General features: G+C 41.2%; 1 protein-coding gene across 3 annotated transcripts in view; it reads left to right on the top strand.

Moving 5' to 3' along the window:
* gtf2ird1 (GTF2I repeat domain containing 1) overlaps window positions 1–25,186 on the top strand; it is a 40,851-nt gene extending 15,665 nt beyond the window's left edge. The window contains exons 8-27 of one of the 3 annotated variants that reach the window (XM_084940928.1): window positions 781–864; window positions 2,344–2,527; window positions 5,231–5,256; window positions 6,765–6,891; window positions 8,504–8,547; window positions 8,799–8,879; window positions 10,739–10,894; window positions 16,342–16,395; window positions 16,829–16,909; window positions 18,522–18,705; window positions 18,827–18,888; window positions 19,217–19,288; window positions 19,416–19,683; window positions 19,943–19,971; window positions 20,090–20,137; window positions 20,228–20,305; window positions 21,489–21,681; window positions 22,112–22,149; window positions 22,247–22,353; window positions 24,220–25,186. In XM_084940928.1, the coding sequence (XP_084797054.1) occupies window positions 781–864; window positions 2,344–2,527; window positions 5,231–5,256; window positions 6,765–6,891; window positions 8,504–8,547; window positions 8,799–8,879; window positions 10,739–10,894; window positions 16,342–16,395; window positions 16,829–16,909; window positions 18,522–18,705; window positions 18,827–18,888; window positions 19,217–19,288; window positions 19,416–19,683; window positions 19,943–19,971; window positions 20,090–20,137; window positions 20,228–20,305; window positions 21,489–21,681; window positions 22,112–22,149; window positions 22,247–22,353; window positions 24,220–24,288 (1,985 nt within the window). In that variant the 3' untranslated portion in view covers window positions 24,289–25,186. Of the gene's footprint in view, window positions 1–780; window positions 865–2,343; window positions 2,528–5,230; window positions 5,257–6,764; window positions 6,892–8,503; window positions 8,548–8,798; window positions 8,880–10,738; window positions 10,895–16,341; window positions 16,396–16,828; window positions 16,910–18,521; window positions 18,706–18,826; window positions 18,889–19,216; window positions 19,289–19,415; window positions 19,684–19,942; window positions 19,972–20,089; window positions 20,138–20,227; window positions 20,306–21,488; window positions 21,682–22,111; window positions 22,150–22,243; window positions 22,354–24,219 lie in introns of all 3 variants that reach the window. The other 2 variants (XM_084940927.1, XM_084940926.1) reach the window with 2 other exon arrangements.
* Window positions 25,187–27,449: the final 2,263 nt, after the last annotated feature.

Here is a 27,449-nt window from a genome sequence, read left to right as displayed (position 1 = left end):
CACATAGTCACAATATTACCCTTATATTTCCTCTCATTAAGGCTTCAAATTTGGGTAAAAGGCTGTCACTGCGCTTCACTCATATTATATCACAACTAGTTCTTAGCATCAACGCTCCTTTTTTTGTGGCTGCAGCGTAATAGCAGTAATGGGTTTTACAGATTCATCGGATGAGTTGATTAAAGAGCTTTTTCTTCCATTTTCCAGTTTCCTAACTTATTCTCAGCGATTATATAAATACATATAGACTTGAGAACAGTACATTGTCCAGCACTGAACTGAAGATGTGTTTGAGGTCGTTAGGAAACCATGACGACGCCGTAGTTTATCAAACCGTGATCACAGACGTGTAATTTTCAGGCTTAAAGCTCAACTCAGATTTTATTTTATTAATAACGAGGTTCAAAGTTCTCTTAAAATTATTCCTGTTACACTATATGTCATGACAGGTTTGGATTTTACTTAAATCTACAACCATAGAGGAGACTTTGCATGCTGTTATTATTGCTCCTGCCGGGATTTGGAGGCTGATATGTACAGTAGCCAAGCACTGTTTACTGAACTGAGGCTGACCTGTGCGAAAACTTAAACAAGAAGGGCTAAGCTATTGAGAATAATCCTTTAAGAAGATTGCACTGATTTACCAAGTTGTTGCTGAGTAAATGGAAAAGATTAATTTCAGATCCTTAGCACTACAGTCAGATAAAACACTTTGAGAGGCTAAAGCTGCAGTAAACTTTGATGTAAGGACCGCATTTCCTTCTCTCTGTTTTCGTACAGAAAAATGGGACGCGTTCATTCGGGAAACAGAAGACATCAACACGCTGAGAGAGTGTGTTCAGATCTTGTTCAACAGCAGATACGGTGAGGAAGTCCTCTTACTACACAAATGGCTAAAAAAAACCAGCTCAACGTGAAGACGTGTGCAGCGATGATGCATTAAAAGCATGTAAGGATGCTCGCAAGCAAACCAGCTGCAGGATCCTCGTGCTGTCTTTAATAGAGAAAAGCTACCAAATGCAAAAGTTCACCATTTGGAATCAAGTCAAGAACTTTTTATCTGCGTAATTTGAGATGATGGATCAGCGTTGCCTGCCCTAGACACACACACAGATTTATTTGACAGACAGCAGAGATACGAAGATGAACTTGTGTGTATTTGCATGGTTCATCAAGGCAGTTTAAGAATTAGTCATGTCACCTCCAGTCTAATGATCCGTGTTTCTGGATGCAAATTTCCCACCCTCATGGGATTTTTCATCAGTTTGCTCTCAAATGTACGGATTTGTGTCCATGTACACAAAAGGGTTGATTGATACTTTTTCTCTGCAGTTTTTTAATTTATCAGTGAGAGGATAATTATCATTGTCTCAATACAAGGAATGATAATTATAGTTTAAATATAAAGACTCACAAAAATCAGCAAATTCCTGGAAATTGCTGAAATTATTGGAATGGACGTGTGAGAATATACAAAGAAGTGGAAAAACTGTAGGGAAAAAATGACCACAACAAAGAGAGGGAACCCAGGAGAAGCACGTCCTGAAGTTTTGTTTATTTCTTTTGTAGCTGGGCAACGTTGGCCACGTATGTATGTTACGTCGTAAACTCTACAAAGATTCACCGCAGAAGTCTGAATCAACCGTGATGCTCCTGATGGTTCAGATATCAGATATTATGATGTATATTATAATCATAATTATATTACCTAGGGACTATGTAGCAACAATGTAGCTAACACGACGTCTTTTTAATATTTATGCAATTAAAAAAGCAAATGTTTTACATTTCACAAGAATAACGATTAGTTTATATCCACAAATCTTCTCTTATGCATGAAATATTATGATGCCACCAGGTTGCCTAGCAACCACCTAGATAGATATGGGCTAAAATCATTGTTTTTTCCAACTACAAGACCTAACAAAAGCATCACAACATCCCATTTATATCCACAAAAGCTGAATTTTACACCACATATTATAATTATATTATAGCGCTCATATTGCCTAGCAACCACCTAACAACAGGCTAAAGTAAGTGCCATTTTAACGAACAGGCCAAGAAATGCAAGCACTGGCAGGGACTAGTTGTTGCTTTGGTCATCTAGTCGTCTGCATACATGAATTAATGCTATTTAATTAATAGTGATGGTATTGGTTTAATGCATTAATGAGCTATAAAAAAAAATCCCCCTGATTGACAAGCTATTTGCGATCACTCTGATCATCAGCTGTGCCCGAGGTCCATCACCATAACCCCACTGGAGGCTGCTAGTGCTAACGAGTTAACTATATTTTGTAGATTTAAAATTTAAGAATTTTCTCTGTTTTCTACCTCCAGCTGAGGCATTGGGTCTAGATCACATGGTGCCTGTCCCCTACCGCAAAATAGCCTGCGATCCAGGGGCCGTGGAGATCATCGGCATCCCCGACCAGATCCCCTTCAAGAGACCGTGCACATACGGAGTCCCCAAGCTCAAACGCATCCTGGATGAGCGCCACGGAATCCGCTTTATAGTCAAACGGTAACAAATGCTTTAAGACAAGAACCGGTGAAAGTGCATGACATCATTTCTTGTACTCTCACTGTCAGAGTGTTGTAGTTAGAACAAAGAAGCACCTGGATGCATATTTTTTTTTACAAACGTCTAATTTACTCACTGACCAGAGATCCATCCAGATTTACCCACTTGATGCTTAATTATCACCAAACTGCAGAATGGCGTCCCTTCAGAAACTTTAATTTGGGAAAGATTTTTTTAAGAAGCAGCTACCAGCCACGCCAGCCTATACCATCTGTTTGTTAAATGCCTGTTTCCTTCAGCACACTACGTCCCGCTGAGTGGTAAACCATTTCCATTCATGTCCCAAATGACTTTCCCTTGCCAGCGCATTGCGCTAATGGCTGCTCTTCCATCCATTTGTTTGAGCTAATTTAAATGAGCCACCATGCCTTGTTTGAGATAACACATCTTTTAACGAATCCTGCAGGCAGCTCATTAGCCTTAATACAATTAGGAAAGATTGAAAATGTCATTAATTCAGATCAAATCACATTCCCATTGTCTGTGAGAGATGTTCCAGATGCAGGCAGCGATGTGCTTTTTTGGCATCTTCTCTGTTGTCAGTCTATGATCATTTTTATACAAACAGTAGGCTCTCTTAACTGTAACTGAAGTGTTGTGCTCATTTAGTTCTGCAGCCATGCTATTAATTATTCTCAGATGATGTCCCGTGTAATAACCACCCGAGTTTCACTCGTCTCACGCTTCACTTTGTGAAAAGATGCTGAAAATATAAGAAATGTAAAATCCCGTCAGTTTTAGGTTAACAGGATCACTAAACTGCTGACATTACTGAGAATAAGGTAGTCATTATTAACTATTATTAAGTCCTTTTTTTAAATACAAATAGTAGTCATACACACTTTATATGGTCTATATCAGCGGTCCCCAACCTTTTTTTTGCACCACGGACCAGTTTAATGTCAGACAATATTTTCACAGACCGGCCTTTGAGGTGTCGCGGATAAATACAACAAAATAAAATGATACGACCAAGACTAAAGCTGTGGTATTTTGCAAATATAATAATAAACAGAAATTCACTGTGTAATTGTGTAACTTTGTTAGCAGTGTCCTCCTGAAGTGCGTCAACAACATTGAGAGTAACATCCTCCTCTCTGCCCCTTAATGCTCTCTGGTCGCTATGGTAACGCGTAAATATTTCTTTCAAAGTAAGACACACAACTACAACACGGGAAAAGACCCTGAAAACCATACATTTCACACCCGAGCCTCAACTCTCGCGGCCCGGTACCAAACAACTCATGGACTGCCCCGGGGGTTGGGGACTGCTGGTCTATACGGTCATCAAGGCAGCTCTGTGTTTTTCTTCAAGGTGGACAGCCAATCAGAAGAAAGATGGCTTAAAGAAAGGTTATTTACAGAATTTCAGAATTTCATCTCATCAAGTGTCTTCCTCGTGTTGAAAATCGTAACACTGTGGTGAAGACCAAACTGTCTTCACTGCTAATGGGTTGGACTGAAGACGCGCGTCGTCTCGTTAGTGCTCCTTTTATATTGTAGCATCAACTTCAAAATTTAAACCTGCCTCACACTTTATTAAATAATGTCTATAAATTCCCTTCAGCCTCAGTTTAACATGAACACCCTTAGATAGATTCACAGTCAAAAGAGCAGGCAACCATTCTGCCAGCCGTCAGACTTGATAATATTCACATAGACAAAAAGTGATGTGGGCTTCACTAAAACCACAAATTCTCTCACTAAAAATACTATAAAAAATCTGCACAATTTGCTTTAGCTTATTCAGATGATTAATATCAGCTGGGACAAAGTTGTCTCTGTCCTGTGAGACCACTAACGTCCATCCAGAGTAAAGAAGCTGAGAATCCCCACATAAGGAGTGGGAGTCATTATTGAAATTGAGCCAGTCGTCCAACCGTCTGCTATACAGACACTTAAGGTTAAGCTGCGATTTACCGATCACCTTCCCTGACCAGTTCACAGTTTGGATCAGTTTGTTCCGATCCTTCAAAGATGGCTTACCGTACTATGACACAAAGGAATAGAACTGACTCAAGAAAAGATCTAAAAAATAAATAGATAGTGTCGTAATGGTCTTATCAGTGTAACGGGAGTACAGTTTCCATAAACAGAACAAATTTTGATGACCCTTTTTTCTCTGCTTCACAGTTCGTACCAAAATTCAGTCTTGAATCAATAATAGCTCCTTGCCAACGATGTCACACAAATACAAATACCATGATATGATGAAAAATACTCATAAATGTCTTTCTGGTGTCTAAACTGTAATATTTTGCCCTATTAAGACCTTAGAACAACAGTGTAGTTTCTTAAGTTTGTAAATAAATAAGACCCAAGATTATGATCACGCAGGAGAAGAACGCTTCACTGGCAGGCAGAGAGTGGCAGCATGTGCCAGAAGGAAGGGGAAGCAATCCAGGAGTATATCACAGTTAATCCACAGTTAATTTTAGTCAAAGGAATTCAGGGCTCACAAAAGGAACGATTCAGTTATGTTTGATTATGTTTGACTGATTGTTTAAAGAGCAGCTAATGTGCTAAAGCAGCCGTTAACAATGTTCCACTTCTACAGTTTTTTGCAACTTGAGTTTTGTCCTGAGAGCTGAGGTGGTCTTTAAACAGAGTCGCTCACAGCCTGTGTTTCTTTCTGTCTTCCAGAATGTTTGATGAGAGGATCTTTACCGGTAAGAATGTGATTGATTCTGTTTCTTTCTTTCCCCTTTCTTAGAAGAATAGAAGTTGGGGTCATGTCTCTAAAAATACTTAAAACAACAAGAACCTAAACATCGAATGTGCTTGTACTTTACTAGTGTATTTACCTGCTGCATCTTACTTTAAATGTAGTGTAACCCTCATAAGAATAGGATCTACTCACTGCCTTAGACCCCTGTTATACTGGCCTTGCAGTGTGCACCCTCACATCTGCTGTCGCTGTAACCTGGTGCCACTGTGTGGAAGACATGAGTGTCACTTTTTACCACTGTTTTAATAATTTATCTGTACAGAAGCTCAGAGATTCACAGATTATACAGCGGGAGATGCTACAACAGCTTGAAAAGATGACGCTTTGTGGAAAAATCTCTGAAATTTCTTTGCTCCTGGGTTTGACTTGCGCTCCTCCTACACCAGCGCTGATGCCGAAGTTTTGTCTGAGTGGCGACACCTCATCATTCAGGAGAATACTGCAGTGGGTAGCTGTGCCGTAAAGGCCGGCAGAAATGGATGTGTGCATGATGATGTAATCGGTGGTGCATGAAGTGGCCAGTGAGGCGGGTGTAATGACCCCATCAGTTGTAGCCATAGATAGCTTCTGGGTCTGTGCTTAAAACCCACAATATTTTTAATGGCCAGCAGGGGGGGCAGTACCTGTCATTGCAAAGAGCAAATGGCCCTCAAGTTTCGATCTTGATGAGATTTTGTGTCGTACTGAATAAAACATTAAGTCCAAATTAGTAAATGTTGGCCTGTGTATCAGAACGAGGGAGAATCCTGTATATGCTCACTAGCTATCACAAGCCAATGACCATCACATCCCATTTCAAAATGTCAAGATGGTGAAAAAGGCTAATCTCAAGTCCACATAACAAGATGTTGCCGAATATCAAAATCCATTTTTAATACTGTCTGACGAATGCATTAAAACAGCAACCCCACTGTGTGAGCTCATAGGTATTATTTGGATTGGTCCACGACTGGGCTACTGTGATACCACATTATCACTTAGCAGTTAGCAGTGCATGCAGGTTGTGACAGTCTGCAACTGCTTAAAACCATAGGAAATGAAAAATCACCCAATTATTTAACATATGTTATTTTTTAAATATCACGGTTCCCTTTAGCACGCAGTTAGCTTGACTCTCATGCATGCAGCTGGTGACTTTTCAGCACCGATGACTAAAAGTGAGAGAAAATTTGGTTCGTTGCCTAAAAGCAGCCTGAATTTTCATTAAAACATGAATATTCTCCATCTTCTCAAAGGAGAACTTTTGGCATAATGTAATTGTTTTTGGTAGCTTTCCATATGTGCTTTGTTAGTGACCTTAGCTGTAAAATATTTGTCAAGACCCTTAAACTTTATCACAGTAACCAAAGAACACTCCGCCAAGAGTTTATTTATATACTTACACCACACAGATGTTCTTCGCTAATGGCGTGTGGTGTTTGTTTATCTTCTGTGTCTTGTTTGTTCAAGCTGCTGGCAAGATTGCAAGGGAGGAGGGCAAGCACGACCTGGGCTCTACGCCCGAAGACAGCTTCCCTGACAATCTGAGCATCCCGCCCACGACAGCCGAGCTGGTCAGCAATCCTCACAGCAGCAGGTCAGAACGTGGCCCACACACACTCACACAAACATGGCATTACCCTGCAGACGTTGTTTATAGTGCTGGAATTTGAGCTTAATGGCATGCAGCCAAATTGTGCCTCTGCATTCAGTGGTATTACTCATAATAATTAAACCGCTGTTTACGGATTTTAGTTACATTTATATTACCATGATGGGACTTTCTGTTTCCTGAACGGGCCTTGTTACATGATTAATGTTCAGTTCACTTTGCTTTATTTTTATTTCTTTCTCTGCGTCCTGTCTGTCGAGTGCATTAGCAGAACTGAACATTTCTACTTCAACTTGCCGCCTCTGATTCGGCTTCCTAAAATGACAGGAGGCCAAGCTGGAGGTTGCAGACTTGGAGATGCTAAGATTTTTGTTGGGAGTGACCAGGATGGACAATAAGTACAGCAAAGGGACGGCTCAGGCTGAGCGGTTGGAGACAAAGGCTAGGACAGTTTGGACATTGAGGATGAGGAGGGATAGTGGATATATTGGTCAAAGGATGCTGAGTATGGAGGTGCCAGGGCAGAGGAAAAGAGGACCACAGAGAAAATTCATGCCTGCAGTGAAAGAGGACGTGCAGAGGGTTGTTGGTTGACGCTGGGGGTGGAGGGTAGGATGGAAGCAGATGATCTGCAGCCGATCTGATATGGTGTCGGTGCTGTTCTTACATCATCAGAATAATGTATTCAGCCAAGACATTAGCTAATTCTTTTAAAAACTATCCCTCACAAGCCAACCCAGGTTACCTAAATTCAGCTAACAGCAAGGCTAACTTGATAATATATTTGTAATATTGTATATATTAACTAAGAAAAGAGTTAAGAAAAGATTATTATGATGATGATGATGATGAAGAAACACTATATTTACCTTCTAATTGATATACTGGACAATCGAGCCGTTATTAAAAATAATGGTTATTCATTAGCTATTTTTACACATGAAATAATGAAGAAGTTTGAAAGAAGAAGTAAAAAAGAAAGAACCATGTAATATTTATTGTTCCATGAAGCAATCAATAATTAAAGCAAGTGATGATTTATGATTTATTCTCTCCCGCTGGTATAAACATGCTACGTGTTACTTGTACTAATATGGTGCCTGTTCTCACACTTGCTTTATACCTGGTTCAAAGAAACAATTTGAGGCAAGCATCCAGCCCAAGGACACTTTGATGTGTGCTTTTGAGCAGCTGGGATTGAACCAGTGACCCCAGATGACAAGCTCTGACTCCTTAGTCTAAATCCCTTCATGCTAGAAGTGAGAAATGCTTCCCCGGTGTCTCCCTCTGTTCGTGCAGCTCAGCGGTTCTGTCTGTCGGTGCCACCGCACAATAGGCGATAAACACTATAGTGGGCGGATGGCACTGCATGAATCAGTGATAACGTGTATGGAATCTCTGCCATTGGGGTTGTGACTGTGGTGCTAACAAGTGTGGAAACCATAGCCAGTGTTTAAAGATCCCCAGTGTTGGGCTCAGAAGTCATTTAATTTCCCTTTAAAGGAGACAGATGATTTAAAATATGCCACAAAAAACGATTTTTCTGTTTTGCAGGTATTTGCAAATCACCCTTTTTCTATTTGATTTTACCTCACAGATCAACCAGTGCTTGTGTGAGTCCCTTGGCTGAGTGCGAAGCAGGTACGTGCTAATAAATGAAGTTCAGCATAATAAAAACGCTCTGTGATATTCGGCTGTGTGAAGTTACAAATGATTTGAGCCCCGAGTATTGAACAGAAGTTTCCCCCGTCCCCCGGAGTCGCTTTCATATCCCGTTTTGCAGTCTGATCCCTTCCAACACGTTCTATCGTCTGCTTAAATCTGTTTTTACACGACCATAAAACACAGTGCTGACGGGAACTCGTGCAGAATGAACTATTCAATCCCCGCAGGTCCTTCAGGAGATTGCATTCCTTTGAGGAGGATTAAAACAGAGCCTCCAGACGGGGAAATCATTCAAGTTACGGTGCCAGGTAAGCGAGCGCACGCTTGGCTGCCATTAAGTTTGAGATTCGTTTCGTTTTTTCATTTGTAGAAAAAATACAAACAGAGCAGACGCGGGTTTTCTTGCATTGTCACTGAGATAGAAGTCACAGAGACACAGAAACCTGGAGACTGTTTTCATCATTGGTGCTGTCCCTGTTTGTGATTCCCCTTCTTTCACTCCTTTGTTCGCCTGACAGTTTTGCATTTGCCAGTTTTGATTAGTCGGTTCCTGTGGGTGAGCACTTTCTGTCAGTAGCCAAATCTGATACCCAAATTTGTTTGGATAAATTCAAATGCAGCCAAAGTGAGGAATCACAATTAGAAAAGGGGGATTCCCCGGTTAGCCGAAGCCAACCTTGGATCATAAAAATGAAGAGAAAGCCTTGGCTACCATTGCATTTACTCTTCTTATTCGATTTTAAAGTTTAAAAAAAAAAGAAACAAAACAATTTTTGCTTGAGTCTCTCAGTGAAAGGCTTTTTCATTCGTTGAGAGTCAAAGCTCTGCTGTTTTGAGCAAAATCAGACATTTAAAATAAAAACTTAAAAAGAATAAAGCTTCATTCATGTTTGTAGTTCCAGATTCATTATATATTCTTCATTTTTCTTTTTTCTTTAATTCCTCACAGTGTAGTGTGTTACACTTTTGCTTAGTAAGTAGAGGTGGGAATCACCATACATCCCACGATACGATATTATCACAATACTTAACTCACGATACGATATTATTGCAATTTTTAAAAATATTTTGCGATATTCAGATTCTGTACATAAAGGTAAACTTTATCAATATTCATTTTATCTAATATCAAAGTCTCGCACTCAGTCTTTCTCTCATTTCAGTCAGTTTTATTGTTGACAAACTGAACGGTTTGTATTACAGTCTAGTCCAACTTAACTGAATGCAACCATCTGGTACAATTATAGCTATTCTGAACTATGCAATTTATGAAAACTATGCAGCCCATTCAGCAACTGAAGAATTTGAAAGTAAATTAAAACAAAATATAATTTTACATTAAATAAAAAAGTTTTAAACTTAATTAAAATAAAACATGTCTTAAATTAAAATAAGTAAACTGTCATGTTTATTGCTGCCATAAAAAAAGTTAAACACATTTGGACAGTGAAGGATTCTTGCTCAGAAAAAGGATCAACATGCTCTGAAGTCAGAGCACAAAACCTTTTTTTGTAACAAAATATCGATTTCTGCTGTCCCTGTATCGATACATTATTAGCAAACAAAATATCACGATACTACACAGTATCCATTTTTTCCCCCACCCCTATTAGTAAGTGAAAGATCCCCAGTAATCCTCCTTTCTATCTCACCATGTGCACCAATGCCTCCCAATAATTGTTGTGTGGACAAAAGAGAAACATTTTAAGATGTAGTTTCATTATTGTGAAAAACTTAAAAACAAAAATAAAAATAAAGGATCAATCTATTAAATCCAGCTTGTTTACAATGTTTTAAAAGGGAACTTTGTTGGGTGTGTGAAGAGTTTGAAAGCACTAGCTGAGGTTCATGCTTCCATGGAAGTTTTCAAACATATTTTGGTTTTGCAAGATGAAAGACTTTGAAGGTGGAGGATAAGTGATTGGTTCTGTCAGTTCAACTTCCCCTGCCCAGTTAAAAAGTATGAAGTTCCTGTCCTAAATTCTCAACTGTTGAAAAACAAGGCTGGGTGATTTCAAGCTAACATCAGTAACAGGAAGCGATGAGATAACAGCAGGAATGCAGCAGCAGTGCAAGAAATGTTGCAGCTCCACTGTGTCCTGCTGCTCTCACGTCTCCGTTGCACCACAAGCTGAAAACCTGGTGTGAATACTGTTTGTTTCTCCAGATGCCGGCACGAGTGGGGAGGAGCCCAGCGAGTCTGTGGCCGAGCCCGTCGCCGCCGCACCGTGTCCAGCCACAGCCTCGCCCTCTGCTCCATCTGCCTCGTCTGCCCCGCCCCCCGCTCCTTCGGCTCCCCACCACTCAATGGAAAACCACGCAGGTAACCTCTTCCCCGTCAGCCCACACCTCCATTGTCGCCTCCCTCCTCACACTGTGGCTCCTGGAATGCCAGCTCCTACCAAGGCCTCCACATACTGTTTTGTAGGGAGCTAATTAAGCCACAGCACGTATGAAACCACTTTTCTCACGTTCTTTATCTTCCACTCTTCCACTTCCTTATGACCAAACCTCCCCAATCACTACTAGCCACACCCACAACCTTAAATATACCTTCTCTCCCCAACTCTGACCTACTGTAGCTTGTTTCTTCCTCCAGCCTCACAACGACGATCTGTGAAATGCACCCTGCATCGACTGCAGCTTGTCAACATACTCTTTAGCTTTAAAAACTGGGCATGCGCATAACTGTCAGTGCGTTTTACATGCACCAACTGGTCGAGCGTGGTCGGACTCCAACCGAAGTGTGTGTTTTTTGTTTTGCCTTTTTAAATATTTGCATCTGATGACCACAACCAGCCACCATCAGCCAGGGGACAGTAAAAAAACAGGAGGAAAAGTTTGTTGTGAAAGAGTAGACATCAGACCATCCTAAGGCCGCGTATGGCACATAACTCAGGACGCCTTACAGCAGTGACTCATAATGCCACAGCCAGTTCATTTTCATAGACCTTTTTCTACACTAAAGGTTCTCTTTTAATCATCTGGGTAGGCTGTGCTTGATTTCAATTTGTGTCACTGCAGCCAGAGCTGACGCTGGGTGGCGTAACAGGTAGCTGCTTTGTACCAAATATTCTCAAAAACTGACCAGGACTTCTGTTTTACCTTAATTCAGAAGGTAGGCGGTTTTTGAAGTGCTCCCACTTCACCTATGAAGCACCGGCTGCACGGAAACATCGCCTCATAGGTGTGTGCTGTCTTACAACACTTGAGCTGGTTGTTAATTGTGTGCCCTTTGCCCTTAAGAGTCCAAACTGAAACGTTTCAGTGATTAGCAGGATGCATGGTGCATATTTGCAGATTTTGAGTAATTTTATCCACTAGTCCAGTTTTAGAGAGACCAAACTTTTCCTCAAAGGTCTTGTTGAGACTCCTAAATCCTCCTCCCCGTATAGAACTCGTTCTCTCCCTTAAACCTTAGGTTAATAGAGTAAGGTCACCAAGAACATCTGAGTAGACGCCACTCTCTTTATCAACTGCACCAGCCTCATCTACCAGGTGCTTCTATAATGTGCCGGGGTCATTCAGATTGCAGACAAATGCATGCAGATATATGTCTGAGGTTTCTGACTGCCCCGCTGTGATGGAGGTGAAGGACATTTAATTGTGCAGCTGGCAGCATTTAAAGATTAGACTGAGAAATTAAAAAAACAGCAGCATTTCTTTGCTTTCAACAGTTTTCTCTGTTTCTGGGCAATCCACTTCACTTTCACCAGTTTTCATTCAAGCTTTTCATTCAATCTTGTTAAAAGTGCAAGATTTCAAAATATGATTTCCAATCTCCTGTGATCAAATTCCATTCACACATTCTGTAGTAGGATGGAAGCAGAAATCTCTGCCTCTACATTTTCTTGAATGGACACTTTAAAGTTTAGGACTCTATTCTTTCTCTGGAAAATTCCTGCACTATCAATTACATTGTCCAAATGTCAAGTGCAACTTTCTTATATATAAATTAACATATAAATGAGGCCCTTTTTGAACATCTGAAGGAGGTGCTGCTACAATGCTACAGAGAGTCTGCTCAGAGTGATCTTGGCATTAAGCATTCAGTGCTTTTAGGAGGCATTTTGTTTTCTTTTATTGATTTCATTGTGCTTTGTTTAAGTTTTCTTTTCTTTCACAAATGACCTCTAAAGGAAAGACAATGAAGGTAAGTGCACTCAGTCACATTTAATATTATTTGCACCTCAGTCATTTGTCAAAGTATTTGAATGATGGCAATTTGCATTAATTTTCAAGGTAAAATAGGTCTGATCAAGACAATAATCCCTTTTGCATGAATGACATATTCGTATTGCACATATGAGAATACCCAGTTCACTTTCCTGTAGTTACAAATCACATCCTATTTTAAAAAGTCCTGTTTGCCCTTAAGTATAGTGAAAGGTTTGACTTGATGATCTTCACAAAACTGCAGTTCCACTCTCAAGTATTCCTGTGTCATAATAATTGTCCATTGGCTTCTTCAGCACAGATGACATACAGGATCTTTCCTTTGACAGTGTTTTTTAAATTTTACATTATTGTTCCCACTTTTATCTCAACAGGCTGGATTTTGATGCTTTTTGAATTTTTTATGTTGTGTTGGGCAAAGGGAGCTCTGTTGTGAGTCTGTTGTGGTTGCATCATATTCCTTTTACAGCTTACACAGATCCTCCGTCATGTTATGATGGAATAGCTACACAAGCTAGATTTATCTTTCAAATAGTATTGCTTTAAGTTGTCTTAGAACACTCTCAAAGTAATGAAACATGGCTGTTACCAAGTGATGAAAACTGTAGTGTTCAGTTTTTGCAATGTATTACAACAGGACCAAAAAGTATGGCTTAAAACGGTTCAACGTTCCAGTAGTACGCGAGTATGTAATAATCATATGGATATTCAGCAGATTTAGCAGAAAGACTCATAAGCCCACATTAAACAGACATCCTGGTGGCTACTCTGCAGCCATCTTTATGATGCCACTGTCACGATCCTGGGTCTTATGACCCAGTGTTTTGAGTTTTAGTTCATTTTGATGTTTATAGAATGTTTAAGCTCATTAGGTCTCCTATGTTCATTTGCTTATTAGTTCCCCCTTGTGTTTCCAACCCACGTTAAGGCTCCCCTGCTCTTCATGTGTTTCATGTCTGTGTCTTACGTTGTCAAGTTCTGGTTGTCATGTCTGCGTCTCATTATGTTTCCTATTTTATTTTGAAGAGATCTTGTGTTTTTATATTATGGTTTATGTTTTGAGTCCTTTGTTGTACTGTTTCTTGTTTCCCTAGGTCTCAGTTATGGTTATCATAGGTTTAGTTCTTTGGCTTTGTAATATGGCTTCCCTGTGTTCCATGTTGTGTCTACTGTGACATTTTTGTATCCATGTTTCAGGTTCCTATGTTCTGTCTCCCCAGTTGCTGTTAAGTTTACATGTCTAGAGTTCAGTCAGTGTGTTTCCTGTTTTACTTTGAAGGTCCGTGTCTCATGTCAGTGTTTCTAGCTTTGCTTCCCTTGTCTTGTCCAGCTTGATTACTCCCAGCTGTGCTCTCCTTCTGTGTCTTGTTCCCTCGTTATCCCTCTGTGTATTTGAGCCCTGTGTTTCTCTTTGTCAGTGTCGTAGTCTCCCTCATGGCTGTGTTTCCCTGTGTGTTAGTCATCCATGTCCCAGTTTAGTTTTCCATGCCATTCTGCAATAAAGCAGCTTTTTGAGTTTAATTTCGTTGTCGTGAGTTTTGCGTTTGGGTCCTTCTCCTGCCTGTACACAGCCGAAACATGACAGACACGTTGTTTGGAATACTCAATCGTACATGGTTGGAGAGAAATTCAGTTCAATTCAATTTTATTTATATAGCACCAAATCACAACAAGTTGCCTCAATGCACTTTTATATCGTAAGGTAGACATCCTCCAATAATACAGAGAAAACCCCAAATGTCTGACAACCCTCCATGAGCAAGCACTTTGGCGACAGTGGGAAGGAAAAACTCCCTTTTAACAGGAAGAAACCTCCCACAGAACCAGGCTCAGGGAGGGGCGGGGCCATCTGCTGCGACAAGTTGGGGAGAGAGAAGGAAGACAGGATAAAAGACACGCTGTGGAAGAGAGACAGAGGTTAATAACAAGTATGATTCAATGCAGAGAGGTCTGTTAACACAGAGTGAGTGAGAAGGGTGACAAGAACTGAATGTGTGTGTCTTGGGTCTTTAAGTAGACACCCATGGCAACAAATCCACACAAAAGCGCCTACAGTTATCCAGGATCCTTTTTCTGTGAGGCAACAGTGCTGACCTCTGCGCTCCACCGTAATTGACTTGCTGAATGCTGGAAACATTCATCACCTTGGGCCGCGTTGCCGGCAATAACTCAGCCTCGTTCCCAGCTGGTGTTGGACTCGCCCAGGGCTGCCCTTTGTCTCCGTTTCTAGTGGCAGAAGGCTTCCACTTTGGTGGCCTCAGGATCTTTTTTCTGCTCTTTGCAGATGATGTGGTTGTGTTGCCTTGTTCAGGTTGTGGCCTCCAGTTCACACTGAAGTAGTTCGCAGCCGAATATGAAGCTGTGGAAATGAGACCACCCCGGGGAGGAGTGCTGGATCAGGGACTGGCCCAAGTGGAGGAGTTTAAGTATCTCAGGGCCTTGTTCACGAGTGAGGGGAGCAGGAGATTGACAGGCAGATTGAGGCCACGGCTGCTGTGTTGCGGATGCTGCAGCGATCCATCGTGGTGAAGAGAGCTGTGCGTAACAGTGAAGCTGTTGATTTGCCGATCTATCTACATCCCTACCCTCACCTATGGTCACGAGCTTTGGGTAGTGACTGAAAGAATGAGATCGTGAACATGAGCAGTGAAAATGAGCTTTCTCCGAAGGGTTGCTGCCCTCTTACTTAGTCAATCAAGAAAGTTGAGCCGCTATTCCTGCACATTGAAAGGAGCCATCAAGCATCTAACAAGGATGCCTTGGACGCTTCCTGGGCGAGGTGTCCCACCACATGTCCCACTGGGAGGGGGCCACTGGGTGGACCCAGGGCACGTTGGAAAGAGTATATCTTTCCATCTGATAAGCTGGAGGTGGAGCACGGAGCTGTGGGCTTCTCTGTTTAGGCTGTCCCCCCCCTCGACCCAACCCCGGATAAACGGAAACAAATGGATAGATGGGAAAAAAAGATTTTATAAACCAGTTTCTTCCTCCTGTTGTTGATCAGAGATTTGAAAGTCCTGCCCTGCAGACTCCACACATAACACATCACGAAAAAAAAAAATCACATTTCCACCTCTGCTTCTGGGCTAATGGCAAAACAACACCCCCACCGCCCATTCTCGTGTTTGTATGTTTAACACTGAGCGGCGATGTTGAGTAACGGCCTTGGACAGGCGGTATGATATGTGTTCTTGGCGGCAGTTCGCCTGGAATCATTAATTAAAGAACATTCAGCGTTGCCCTACTGTAACAGTAATATTCCACTGACAGAAAATGGACAATAACATTGAATTATCGCAGTCTCATATGTTGCACCTGTTGTTTTGTCCATCCCCTGTGTGTACTGAGGGTAGACACGAGGTGTCAGATAAAGAGTTTAGCCTTCACAGATGTAATCATTGCTGCACAATGATGTTAGGCATGCCTCAAGTCAGAATAGGACCAGCGTTAGTCTCTGATGCAGTAAAGCAACAGTGTGACGACTCAAGAGATTGATTGACACAAATAAAACCGTGCATCTTTGGATAAACTGTCATAGAAATGTTTTACAGTAGCCGTGCGCCACTGTTCTCATGCTTTTCTCGCATCTTGCAGCTGAAGCTCTGTCACCCACTGCTGCCCCGCAGAGCACAAGAAGATCTTCTGAAGGTAGGGTGGAGTGACTCATTCAGGATGTTTTTCTGCACAGTGCATTTGGCCCACACTCTCACTGTGTGATTGTCTGTAACCTTGCCAAAGAGGCAAATTAGAATTAAATAAAACTCTAACCCAGCATCCTCACCTTTGGAAATATTTCTGTTTTGCTGTTTAGTCTCATTTTTGCACCTTCGCCACTCTGCCTCCCTACATCCATCTGCGGTTAATGTATCACACTCTACATTGACCCGGTAATAACACAGTCAGTTTGTCATTACCGGGTCAGCGCAGAGCAGGTAGAATTTATCAAATTGAAGTTGGCAAGTGGAGATGTAGTAATGTTCACAGGTGGGAAGCTGCCTAACCCCGTCGACCCCAAGTAATAATTCTCTTTCGGCGCTCTCGGCGCAAAGCTGTTCGTTTTTCATTTGCTTGACTCTTTCAGCAGGGAGCCTGGTGGAGGACATCAGTGAAATGATTCTTCAGCTGCGGAGACAAGTGGAGAGCATCTTCAGCATTAAGTATGGTAAGCTACCTGTAGCGAGGGAGCTTTTATCCTCATCCGCAGCGGGGGCAGGAAGTTATGCCAGGGCTATAAATTTTGCAGGAAGACTTTGATCTCTCCTTAACCAGTGTACAGCAATTTAAAATCTAAGCTTTTAAAATCTATCTGAATATTAATATTGGAACATTTAAGGTTTTCAATAATTCAGCACATGAGAATGAATCTGTTAAGTGTGGGGCAAAGGATGGGGCATGAAAAGGAAGAATCTCATTTTCACATCAGAGGAGTTAAAGCATAAAGACACAAAGTATTAGTCGCCTTTTAGAAGGCGGCATGTCACAGCACGCCAGCGACTCTCTGAACATAGACATGCGTGCGCTAAGAGTAAGTGTGGGTAATTTTAACACGGCAATGCTCAAAGTTATTAACGAGTTCTTCTTATTCCCTTTAAATACAAAGAAAAGTTTCAGTTCTTAGTTTCAAAAGGGTTTTAGTTCAGCCGGCCGAGGGACTGATGAGCTCATGACAGATGAGGCGAGACATCTGCCTGTCCATCCACACATTACAATAACCTGTGAGCTGGATGAGCTTTCTACGTCACGTTAGGTTAATGTGTCTGGAAAAGCAACGTGAGCGTGAGACTGAAAACGAGCTAAAAATCGGGTTGTTTTTGTTATTTTTTGATTTTAGTTTTTAAAGCTATCGTTTTATAATAGATTTCCTTGAGTTTAGAAATATGGATGATGCTATCGCAACATTTGTCTCATGGTGGGTGTAGCCATGTGACCGTGTAGCTTTTTAGTTTGCCGGTGTGACAAACGAGGGTCGGATCTGACCGAGTGACAGGGGGACGGTGCAGATGCCCCCCGAAGCTTATCCTGCTTTGCCCGTGTTGACTTTAAATTATGGGGGCCATCATTTTCAAAATAAATGTCACTGCCATGGCTTTTTGTGTTGACTCTTTTGGACTTTGATCAAAAGCTTTTGAATAAAACTTGCTTTCTGTTTTTTTTTGGGTTTTTTTTATTTTTAACCCATATTGTAGCAATCATGTTGTATTCAGTAAGGCCTGGAACTACAGAACAAAATCATAAACTTTCATCTTTCCATCTGTCATATGTTTGTGTTATTCTAAGAACAGAGTAACAGGAGTATTTCACTCAAAAATGCACAAACATTTGGACTCTTTGTTAGTGTAATTAATCTGCACAGCTTGCTATAATATTTGTGAGATAACTGCATTAAACTCTACAAATGCAAGAGGTCCAGTTCAGCGACTCCTCACAGCTATGGCCGCCTGTATCACCCACTTAAGCCTCAGTAAGGGTACTTGTGTAAAAGGTGACCCTCTCTCTGTAGCTGTTAGAAGGCGTAAACTAACCACAGAGATCGAAACTGTCGAGCCAGGCTGAGATGGCCATTTGAGATGCAACTCGACACTTTCATGTCGGCTCCTTTATTGCTGCTTGGTTAAAACTGTCACACAAATTTGTCGAACTTTCCCTGTTTGGTGTTTTTGCAATTTTCCCCAGATTTCAGAAGATGGAAAGAAATGAGATGAATTGGAATAAGACGACTTGAATGAAATAGATCAATAAGCTTTGTGCTTGTTTTTCCTTATCATCTTCTTCAGCTGAAGCCCTGGGCCTTCCTGAACCAACCAAGGTGCCGTACTCCAAATTCCAGATGTACCCTGAGGATCTGTATGTAACCGGGCTGCCAGAGGGAATCTCTCTCCGAAGACCCAACTGTTTCGGAGCCGCCAAACTACGCAAGATCCTGGCTGCCAGCAGTCAGATCCAGTTTGTTATCAAAAGGTGAGAAATAATTATATATAGAAAGTCATCTGGAGAGTGTAGCGGTGCGTGGAAGTGTGTGTTATTTCAGTTTTCGCTCTCTGATTTGTAAATATCGTCACAATCTTTTGCTCATCTCTAGACCCGAGCTCTTAGCTGAGCAGGTAAAACAAGAGATGCCTTCCATCCCTATCTGTGATTCAGGTTTGTCTCTTTTTATACTTACTTTCTCATCAGCAGCATCTTCAATCCAAACTACTACAGTCTTATTTTTTTCTCTGATCGCACACATATGCAGTGTTAAATTTTGATATGTTTGTTTTGTCCTCTGCAATGCACAGTTGAAGTTTTAAGGTCAAATACAGTTCACAGGCTATTTTTAAAACGGCTCCTTTGAAGCACAACAGAAAGTCCTTGCAGGGATTTTTCTGCAGCTGCCTCCTCTTTATTTGTGACAAAGCTCCTAACGTTTGCTTTATTCAGTAAGTCTTAAGACGACAAAAGTTTAACCTTTAAATGTTTTTCTCCAAAGAGCTGGATGCCAAGGATGCAGCACCAGTAACGGAGGACACCGCGGCTGTATCCAAGAGACCTGGATTCTCAGGTACGGTCGAGCTGCATCGGTCATCTTAGATTTGCCGTTAACTGTTTAAACACGAATCGCTTCTGCTCGCTGACGTTGAAAGCCAGATGACATATATTTTAAAGCGTCTTCGTCCTCTCGTCAACAGAGTGCTTGGAGTCCAAGCTGTCCAGAATCGACCTGGCCAACACGCTGCGAGAGCAGGTCCAAGATCTCTTCAACAGGAAGTATGGGGAGGCATTGGGCATCAAGTACCCCGTCCAAGTGCCTTACAAAAGGATCAAGAACAACCCGGACTCGGTCATCATCGAGGGCCTTCCCCCCGGCATCCCCTTCAGGAAGCCCTGCACCTTCGGCTCCCAGAACCTGGAGAGGATCCTGGCTGTCGCTGACAAAATCAGCTTCACCATCACCAGGTGAGAAATGCTGATCACTCTAAGAGCTGATTAATATTCTGATTGGTAATGATGCACTTTCCCAGTATATTCATCTGTGGTGCTAAACCAAAAATAACAAGCTACAAAATGCACAAATTCAAATGTTTTCATCAAATAAGATCCATATCTGTCTATCGGTCTTCCTTCCTGCAGTTAATGGCTTGGATATTTATTACTGTCTTTAAATATATGTCGGTTAATTCTGTTCATTGTGCTTGTTTCATTGTGTTGCATGCAGACCATTTCAAGGACTTATTCCAAAACCAGGTATGAGCACACTGCGCTTTGCTTTCATGACATCTGATTTATTACGCAGCATCTATCACAGAGAGCAAAACAAACAACATTTAATGTTACTAAACATATTTTTCGTTAACTTCATCAGCACCTCGACGAGTCACTTTACTAAAGAAGGCCTACGCTTCAATAAATGGTGAGGAGAAAATGCTTTGATAGCGTCCATTACAAATGCTGCGGCTTTTCTTTTGAATGCTGTCTGTGACCGATTCTCTCCTCCTGACAGATGATGACGACATTAACCGCATGGGGGAGAAAGTAGTCCTTCGAGAGCAAGTCAAGGAACTCTTCAACAAGAAATACGGTAAATAGATCCGCAGCGTGGAGCTGTTGTTATCTGTACAAGACAGATAACCTTTTTACCATGAACCAGTTTCATCTGCATGATGGGTCCAAGTCGTGGGCGTGTTCAGTTTAATTCTCACAACACAGGAGAAAAACAACACGTCCCTTATTGCTCAGGGTGAGCCTCCTAAATGAGACGTGTGCCTGGAAATTTAAATCCAGAATGTTCGTCCTACTTGTTGAAGTAGGGGCAAGTCTTATAAATGCATGCCCCAAATTTCACTCATGAAAGGTGGCTGTTAAAATTTTGTGGAGCAATTTCAATACAGCCTTCACACAATTTGGTACAGAAGCCTGAAGGGGAAAAAAACAAACAAAACAAAACAAAAACGGTGCTAATGTCACAGCAGTGCCTTAAAAATACAACATTTCCACATGCATAGGGTCCACGGGTGGAAAGTCTGCACGGTAAACAATAAAAAACCTCTTATCAAAGTGGTGTCTATAGAGAGATGTAGAGCAAACTGATTTATTTTAGTTTGTGTGGCAAAGAAAAACTTCACATGTTGAATTGTTGTGCACCTAACAAATTTCAGCATTCTTACTTCTTATTTATTGAGGACCACAGGTGTAACAGCTCTGCGATAGGCCCCGGGGCTGATACGCTCTTTCATTTTGGGCCCTTACCACCACGCAGTGCTTGAGCAAACATGTTACCTCACGTTCTCGCTCACACGGACACACAAACAAATTTAAGTTATAAAATATTATCATGTAGCAATAATCAGTAACATCTGTAGGATCATTCCAGCTTTGAATCAGCACCACGGACAGCAACCGCAGTCAGCGATCTTGGGAGCAGACAAACATCTTCTTCTTCAGCCAGGCTAACACAGCTTTGGTTGCTAACTTATTACTGTGATGATTGCAGTGTATAAAGTTCCAACTTTGTTCAGGTTATAATAAAAGATCTCAAAGGGTAATAATGCTGCACCTGCACCTCTGCTTAAGAACTTTTAGCTGCTGTTATCAAAATGAATGAAGAACGCTGCATTTCTATGCACGTTTCATACCTACAGTATGTCAGTTACAGGCATGAGTTTCTTTATTCATGTGAAAACATGTGCCTGCATGCTTCTTATTTTTCACAGGAGAAGAAAAGGTGTCACACTGATCGTGCCGTTGTTGTTTGTTCTGTTTAGGTGAGGCTCTGGGCTTAGATCGCTCCGTCGTGGTCCCGTACAAGCTAATCCGCGGCAGTCCAGAGTCTATAGAAGTTAGTGGCCTTCCAGACGAAATCCCTTTCCGAAACCCAAACACCTACGACATCATGTGCCTGGAGAAAATCCTTCAAGCCGCAGATAAAATAACATTCAACATCAAGAGCCAGCTACAGTGAGTGCAGCGACACCGGAATGTTCAGCAGCGCTAGCCGTCACCGCACCGTACATTTCAGCGGGAATTTAGGGTTTTGCTTCTCGGTAGTTAAGCTCATTATGGTTTATTTATGCTTTGGATTTAAATCCAGCCTCTAAGATGTCAAAGAATAAATCTTACTCAGCAAATGTAAATAAAATGAAATAGAAAACAACGTTTTGACATCCAAGCAGTTAAGCTATGATGAAAGAATGAAGGCAAAGCTTTAAATCGTGCACAATTCAGGGATTTTTTTTTTCTAGGTATCAAGTAAGTGCAGTCTGAATAGAGGGCTAATTAGAATTCCAGAATGTTTTTTATAGTTACAAAAAAAAGATTGTATCTTTAAAGAAACAAAAATGCAGCTACATCACCTAAAATGACCCGGCCTTTTCTCTCTCCTGTTCAGACCTTTTGCAGAAATCTGTAGCCAAGCTTGTAACACAGGTAAGTGTTACACAAACAACCTTCTGTTGATGGAAGTGAGGCTTTCTGTGCTGCGTGTGCCTCCAGAGTAAAAGCCTTTGCTTTGTGCCTTCAGTAGGAACAGACGCCTCCACTAATCGACGGAAACGCAAGAGAGTCCAGGAGAGCAACCAAGTGCCTGCCTCCTCCGACCTGGGAATATCAAGCAATCAGATTCCAGTGATGGTACATTAAATAAAATATATATTTTCTTCATCATATGAAATCATAAGCTAGTTGATGAATACTAGGACATCTTTATTCTTCTGTTCTTACTCACACAGGTCCTTAAAGACTCTTAAAAAACCTTAAATACACTTTGATTTCAGAGCTACAGCATGCTGACCTGCTGTTAGGGCAAAAATGCACTTTATTAAGGAAGCCCCCCTTTACCTCGAGTTAACTGTAGCTTCGATCAGTCAGAGAAGCTCAAGCATTTAAGACGCCTAACAGAATGCGTATCAGCTTAAGTGCAGTGTATGTGGAGCATTTAGCTGCTGTCAGACGGCAGCCTCTGACATGTAACTGCAGCCATCACCAGTCCCGACAGGTGGCACAGCCTCTCTTCCTGTGACAGGTAGGTTTATAGTAGCGGTTTTAGCAAAGTGGAAGGTAAGCAGCGCAGTTATTCGGGGGAAACGGGGAAAATTTCGATGATCCATCATAACAGAACAAAATCCTGGCAGCAGGAATTAGGACAGGAGTTCCTCGTTGAACTTCCACGTAGGCTTCATGTATAACTGCGAGAGCTACAGCTCTGCTTGTTTTCTGTTCTTCTGGTGACTTGGCAGCATATTTACCAGCTAGAGTTTGTGAGCTGCCACTGTTTCTCTTTAATGTCTGGTAGATGTTTTAGAAACAACACACTATTAGACACAAATAGTTAAACTGATGCTCCCTGTTAATGTCCCAGCTCACACGTTAACTAGCCATAACCACAATGGTACAATGATAACTGAACAAACGGAGAATGTAGCAACCAGGTAACAGTTAAATGATGTGGTGACTGTTTAATGGTTCAGCGTCGTTGTACCAGGAACTTTTACTGACCTCTCAAATCCCTCAAAGACCAGGATGTCGGCGTTTACGATGCTTTGCAAAGGTTGTTTCAGCTTCGTTGCCACCACTTGGTTGCCTTGTTTGCATGCAGGCTTATCTGCATCCTCGGCCTTTCCCTGGCATTTTGCTTCATATGCAAAGTTTATCATGCTACGCCAGCTCACTGACTGTTGGTGTGTTCAGCTGCTAGTGAGGGGAGGAGCTGTGAACTGGAGAAGGCAAAGATGGCACTGTTGGTGTTTTTTATTGATTGATTGATTGATTTTTTTGGGGGGGGTAACCTTATTGTACCCATTAATTTTATTTTTGTTACATCCCACATTTCTCTATAATTTATTCCTCGTAGTTTGTTTATTTTAAACAAATAAAATCATTTAAGGGGATGATGATGTAGAGGTCTCAAAACTCGTGGGTCAAATATGATACACTTCGCCTTATTGGGTTAAAGAACATCTAATATCAGATCAGTAAAAAGCTGATGGTCCTCTCCCCATAAGTTCACGTTTTCTCAATCTTCTTAATGCGATAACTTCAAAACAAGATGACGTAGGATTGTGAAATTGATACCACAGGTGCGTCTACTCGGAGGCTGAGGAGTGGTTGCCAGCATTTTTATGAGTGTTTCCTGTCTTTTAGACTAGTCCACTAGTTTTCTTCCTCTCTCCCTCTGTCGTTTAAAAGACTAGTAAATTAGTGACTAGGCACATCCTTCATCTGTGGTGATACCTCCATACAAATGGGCAGGCTAAGCAAACCAGAGAGCTGGCATAAATTGGATAATTTAGAAAAGAGCCAAAAGATAATGGCGAGAAAGGCAGGAAACCCCGGTCGCTGATGGAGTCAGAGTCGATAAAACACCTTAAACTGCAGTAGATGACTGTGTGTTCAACTGTAAGTACTGAAATGTAATATTAAAAGAGGTTTAGAGGCAAGGTCAGCAACATTTTGCAGTAATGAAATCATTTTCTCCACCATTATGCTTCTTCCCTGCAGCAGTGGCCCATGTACATGGTGGACTACAGTGGAGTGAACGTGCAGGTTCCCGGGAAAGTCAATTACTGAAGGAGGAACTGGGGCGGCAGCAAAGGGATTCAAGGAGGAGTTTGTCAACACTCGCCACTCTTCCACAGTGCAACACTAACACTTTACCAGAGTGCTACAACTCAACGATCTCTCCAGACTGAATACAGAGAGCTGCAGGTTTGACTCTGAGAATGATGCCCGAATGTTGAGGAACAACAGAATGTATGTGGGTCGAAACGTTGCAGGGCAGATGTCAGCTCGACGGGACTGCTATCAGCTGGCCGCGACAGTAATCTTGTTTTTTTAACAAACTGCAAATATTACCGACGTCGTGTTATTTGCCCTTGCATTTTATAAAATGAGTCATGCTGTTGTTTTCCAGCATTTGGTTGCAATGTATTACTGACAGAAAATGTCTTTCATAATGATATGGTTCCATATTATTCAGATATTTGTACTTTTTATTTATTATATTTATTATTAAAATATAACATTATGTGCAGGGATGTAAAATATATTATTCTGTTACACAGCTCTTCGAGGAACTATCACAACACTAACAGATGCTACTAGCACTCAGTAACTACAGGTAACCGCTGAAAACATGATTAAAATGAAGTGTCTTAATTGGGTGTTGGGGTGACGGCAAGATTTTAGAAATTAAAGGAGACAAAACGGACTCAGAGTCTGCCCCACGGAGCAGGGAAAACCTCTGCTCGCATTGAAAACGAGACACTCGGTAAACAGCCTTTTTTATGTTAGCACTACATTAACGATTTGTAAAATATTGTCATTTTAAGTCAGCCTGAATGTATCATGTAAAGAAAAGAATGGTATGTTATTCTGCGGTGACTGTCTCTGGACTAACAATATTTAATATGCTGTACCTTAATGCCAATTAGGCCTTTGAAATAAAATGTGTTGCCTTGCACTTTCATTTTGTAGTAGTTTGTTTTGGTGTAGGCGAGGGGGGGTAAGGGGGGGGGGGGGGGGGGGGGGTCAACTGAATGAAAATGAAGAGGAGTGTAAAAAGCAAGACGGTGGTGAGTTGAGCCCATAATGAGGATTAAATATAATGACAAATAACTAAAAGCTGTTAGTCTAGGCTTAAATGTCAACAACAGGAACCTGAATATTGTTACTGTCGCTAGCAAGTAAGCAAAATTTGTATTTATATTGTACCTTTCAAGATAAATATCACAAAGTGTTACAGAACAAACCTGCCGGAGCATAAAAACAAAAGGTCAAAAATATGCTTTTTTAAACAAAGAGTTTTTAGCTGCTTTTTAACAGAATTACAATAATTCAAACGTGACAAAATAAAGGCATAAATAATAATTTTCAATTCAGAGTATGACACAGTGGAAGTCAACTTGGCAATGTTTTTAATTGGTAATTATGTTAGGTAACTATGAGAGAGCCAGAGATTTAATGTGAGCTTGCAAAGTTCTTCATTGAACATTTAAGAAAAGTGGCAAAGGGACCTAAAATTTCCATTAGGCAAAATCTGTCAGGGCCCAAACGAGGGCTCTTGTTTTTTATTGAGTCGGAGAAGACTGTCTGCTAACCCGTGCTAGGCTTGTAATATGTAACTGTAGGCTTGACATATACAACTGAATGTCATCTGCGTAGAAGCAATAAGAAATATCATTAGAAGTCCTCCAAATGTGCTGAAGAGGGAGCAGATATAACAGAAACGATAAAGCCCCCAAAACAGAACCCTGTGGCACACCGTAGGCAAGAAGTGTATCTGAACTTTGAGGCAGCCATGCAATATCAGCTGAAAGCTCAGACACCGGTAGTTAGAGCATTAACACTTCATAACCAGCCACTTTGTCTCAGCCATTGTTACCAAAATAAACATGGGTTCTGCTGTTTCCTTGAGTAATGTTTTACCTGTCATTTTAGGGGATTGTTATTATTATTAATAACATAATTGTGATGAATGTTGGTTGGAGGGGTCCCAGCAGACTCTGGAAGTGTCACTGCCTGCAGCAGACTGGCAGCCAGACCAGCATGTACCCCACCTCTCACCTAAAATCAGCCTCACAGGCAGCAGTGAATCAGCTGAGACAAGAACTGATGGTTGGCTGATCTGCAGGAGTCCAAACATTACACAAATCTATTGAAAGAATGATTCAAATCTGTATGTGCACGATTAAAAATGAAGAAGAAACTGCTGCTCATCATGACTATTGGCTATTTTCACACAACAAAAAACAAACAAGCTGATTTTGTAGTTTCTACTATTTACTCAGTAGACAAAAATTCATCCATCAGTATTAAGTTTAATAGCTCAGTAAGGCCCATGGATATTTCTATTATAAATAATGATATAGTCATATTTACCAATCGAAGTTCTCATTTAAGCAGCCTTATTTTTTCAAAGATAATATGTCAGTCCTTGATTTAGGCGAAATTGCTGCATATTTATGTCCTAAAGATTTCCTTTACCTATTCCATATTTAGGGAATGGACGAGCCACGTTTAAAGCTCTATTCCCAGATTAAAACAACTAGTAACTTTAGTAATTTTAGTATTTTGGAAGAGCGTTTTAAACACTACACAAATAATGATTTTCATTATTTTATTATTTTTATTTTAGTACAGTACAACTCCATAAATGTGGGATAAAATGGCCTCAGAAGTCATTGAAAGCCACAGTGATACATATGGCTGAAAACATGTGTCATTAGTAAATAAACATTATTTACTAGGAATGTTGGAGTTTGTAGTTTAGCACGCCGTTTAGTTTCCCACATTTGCTGTTATGTATTTAGTTCTGGTGACTGCGCTGGTTTTGTCAGTACTGGTTGGAAGGCCTGCTTTGCTTCCTCCTTTTCAGGTCCTAATTAAGAGCTGCTCCCATCTAAAACAGGAAATGATGTCACCGGACAGACTAGACATCTGTCCAGGGTATACCCCACCTCTCGCCCTATGGGCCAGCTGAGATAGGCTCTAACCCCCATGAACCTGAACTGGATAAGCAGAAGAGGATGGATTGATGGATGGACTTCACCTGGAGCCTATTTAAGTTTGTTTCCTTCCAACATGGCTCTCTCTCCTCCTGGAAGGCTGGAACTTTTCAGGCAGCCAATTTGGTTTTCTTTCCACTTTGCGTATCATCCCTAATTTAAGTTGCGTGTTGGTTGTAGGTTAGCACCAGTTTTCTTTTCTTCTTTTTCTCAGTTTATGATTAA

The sequence above is a fragment of the Perissodus microlepis genome, chromosome 10 (assembly GCF_051167445.1).
Source record: "Perissodus microlepis isolate ML-2025 ecotype Zambia chromosome 10, ASM5116744v1, whole genome shotgun sequence".
Lineage (NCBI taxonomy): Eukaryota > Metazoa > Chordata > Actinopteri > Cichliformes > Cichlidae > Perissodus > Perissodus microlepis.
Note: the sequence above shows the minus strand (reverse complement) of the source record. Positions and strands in the feature narration are given on the sequence as shown.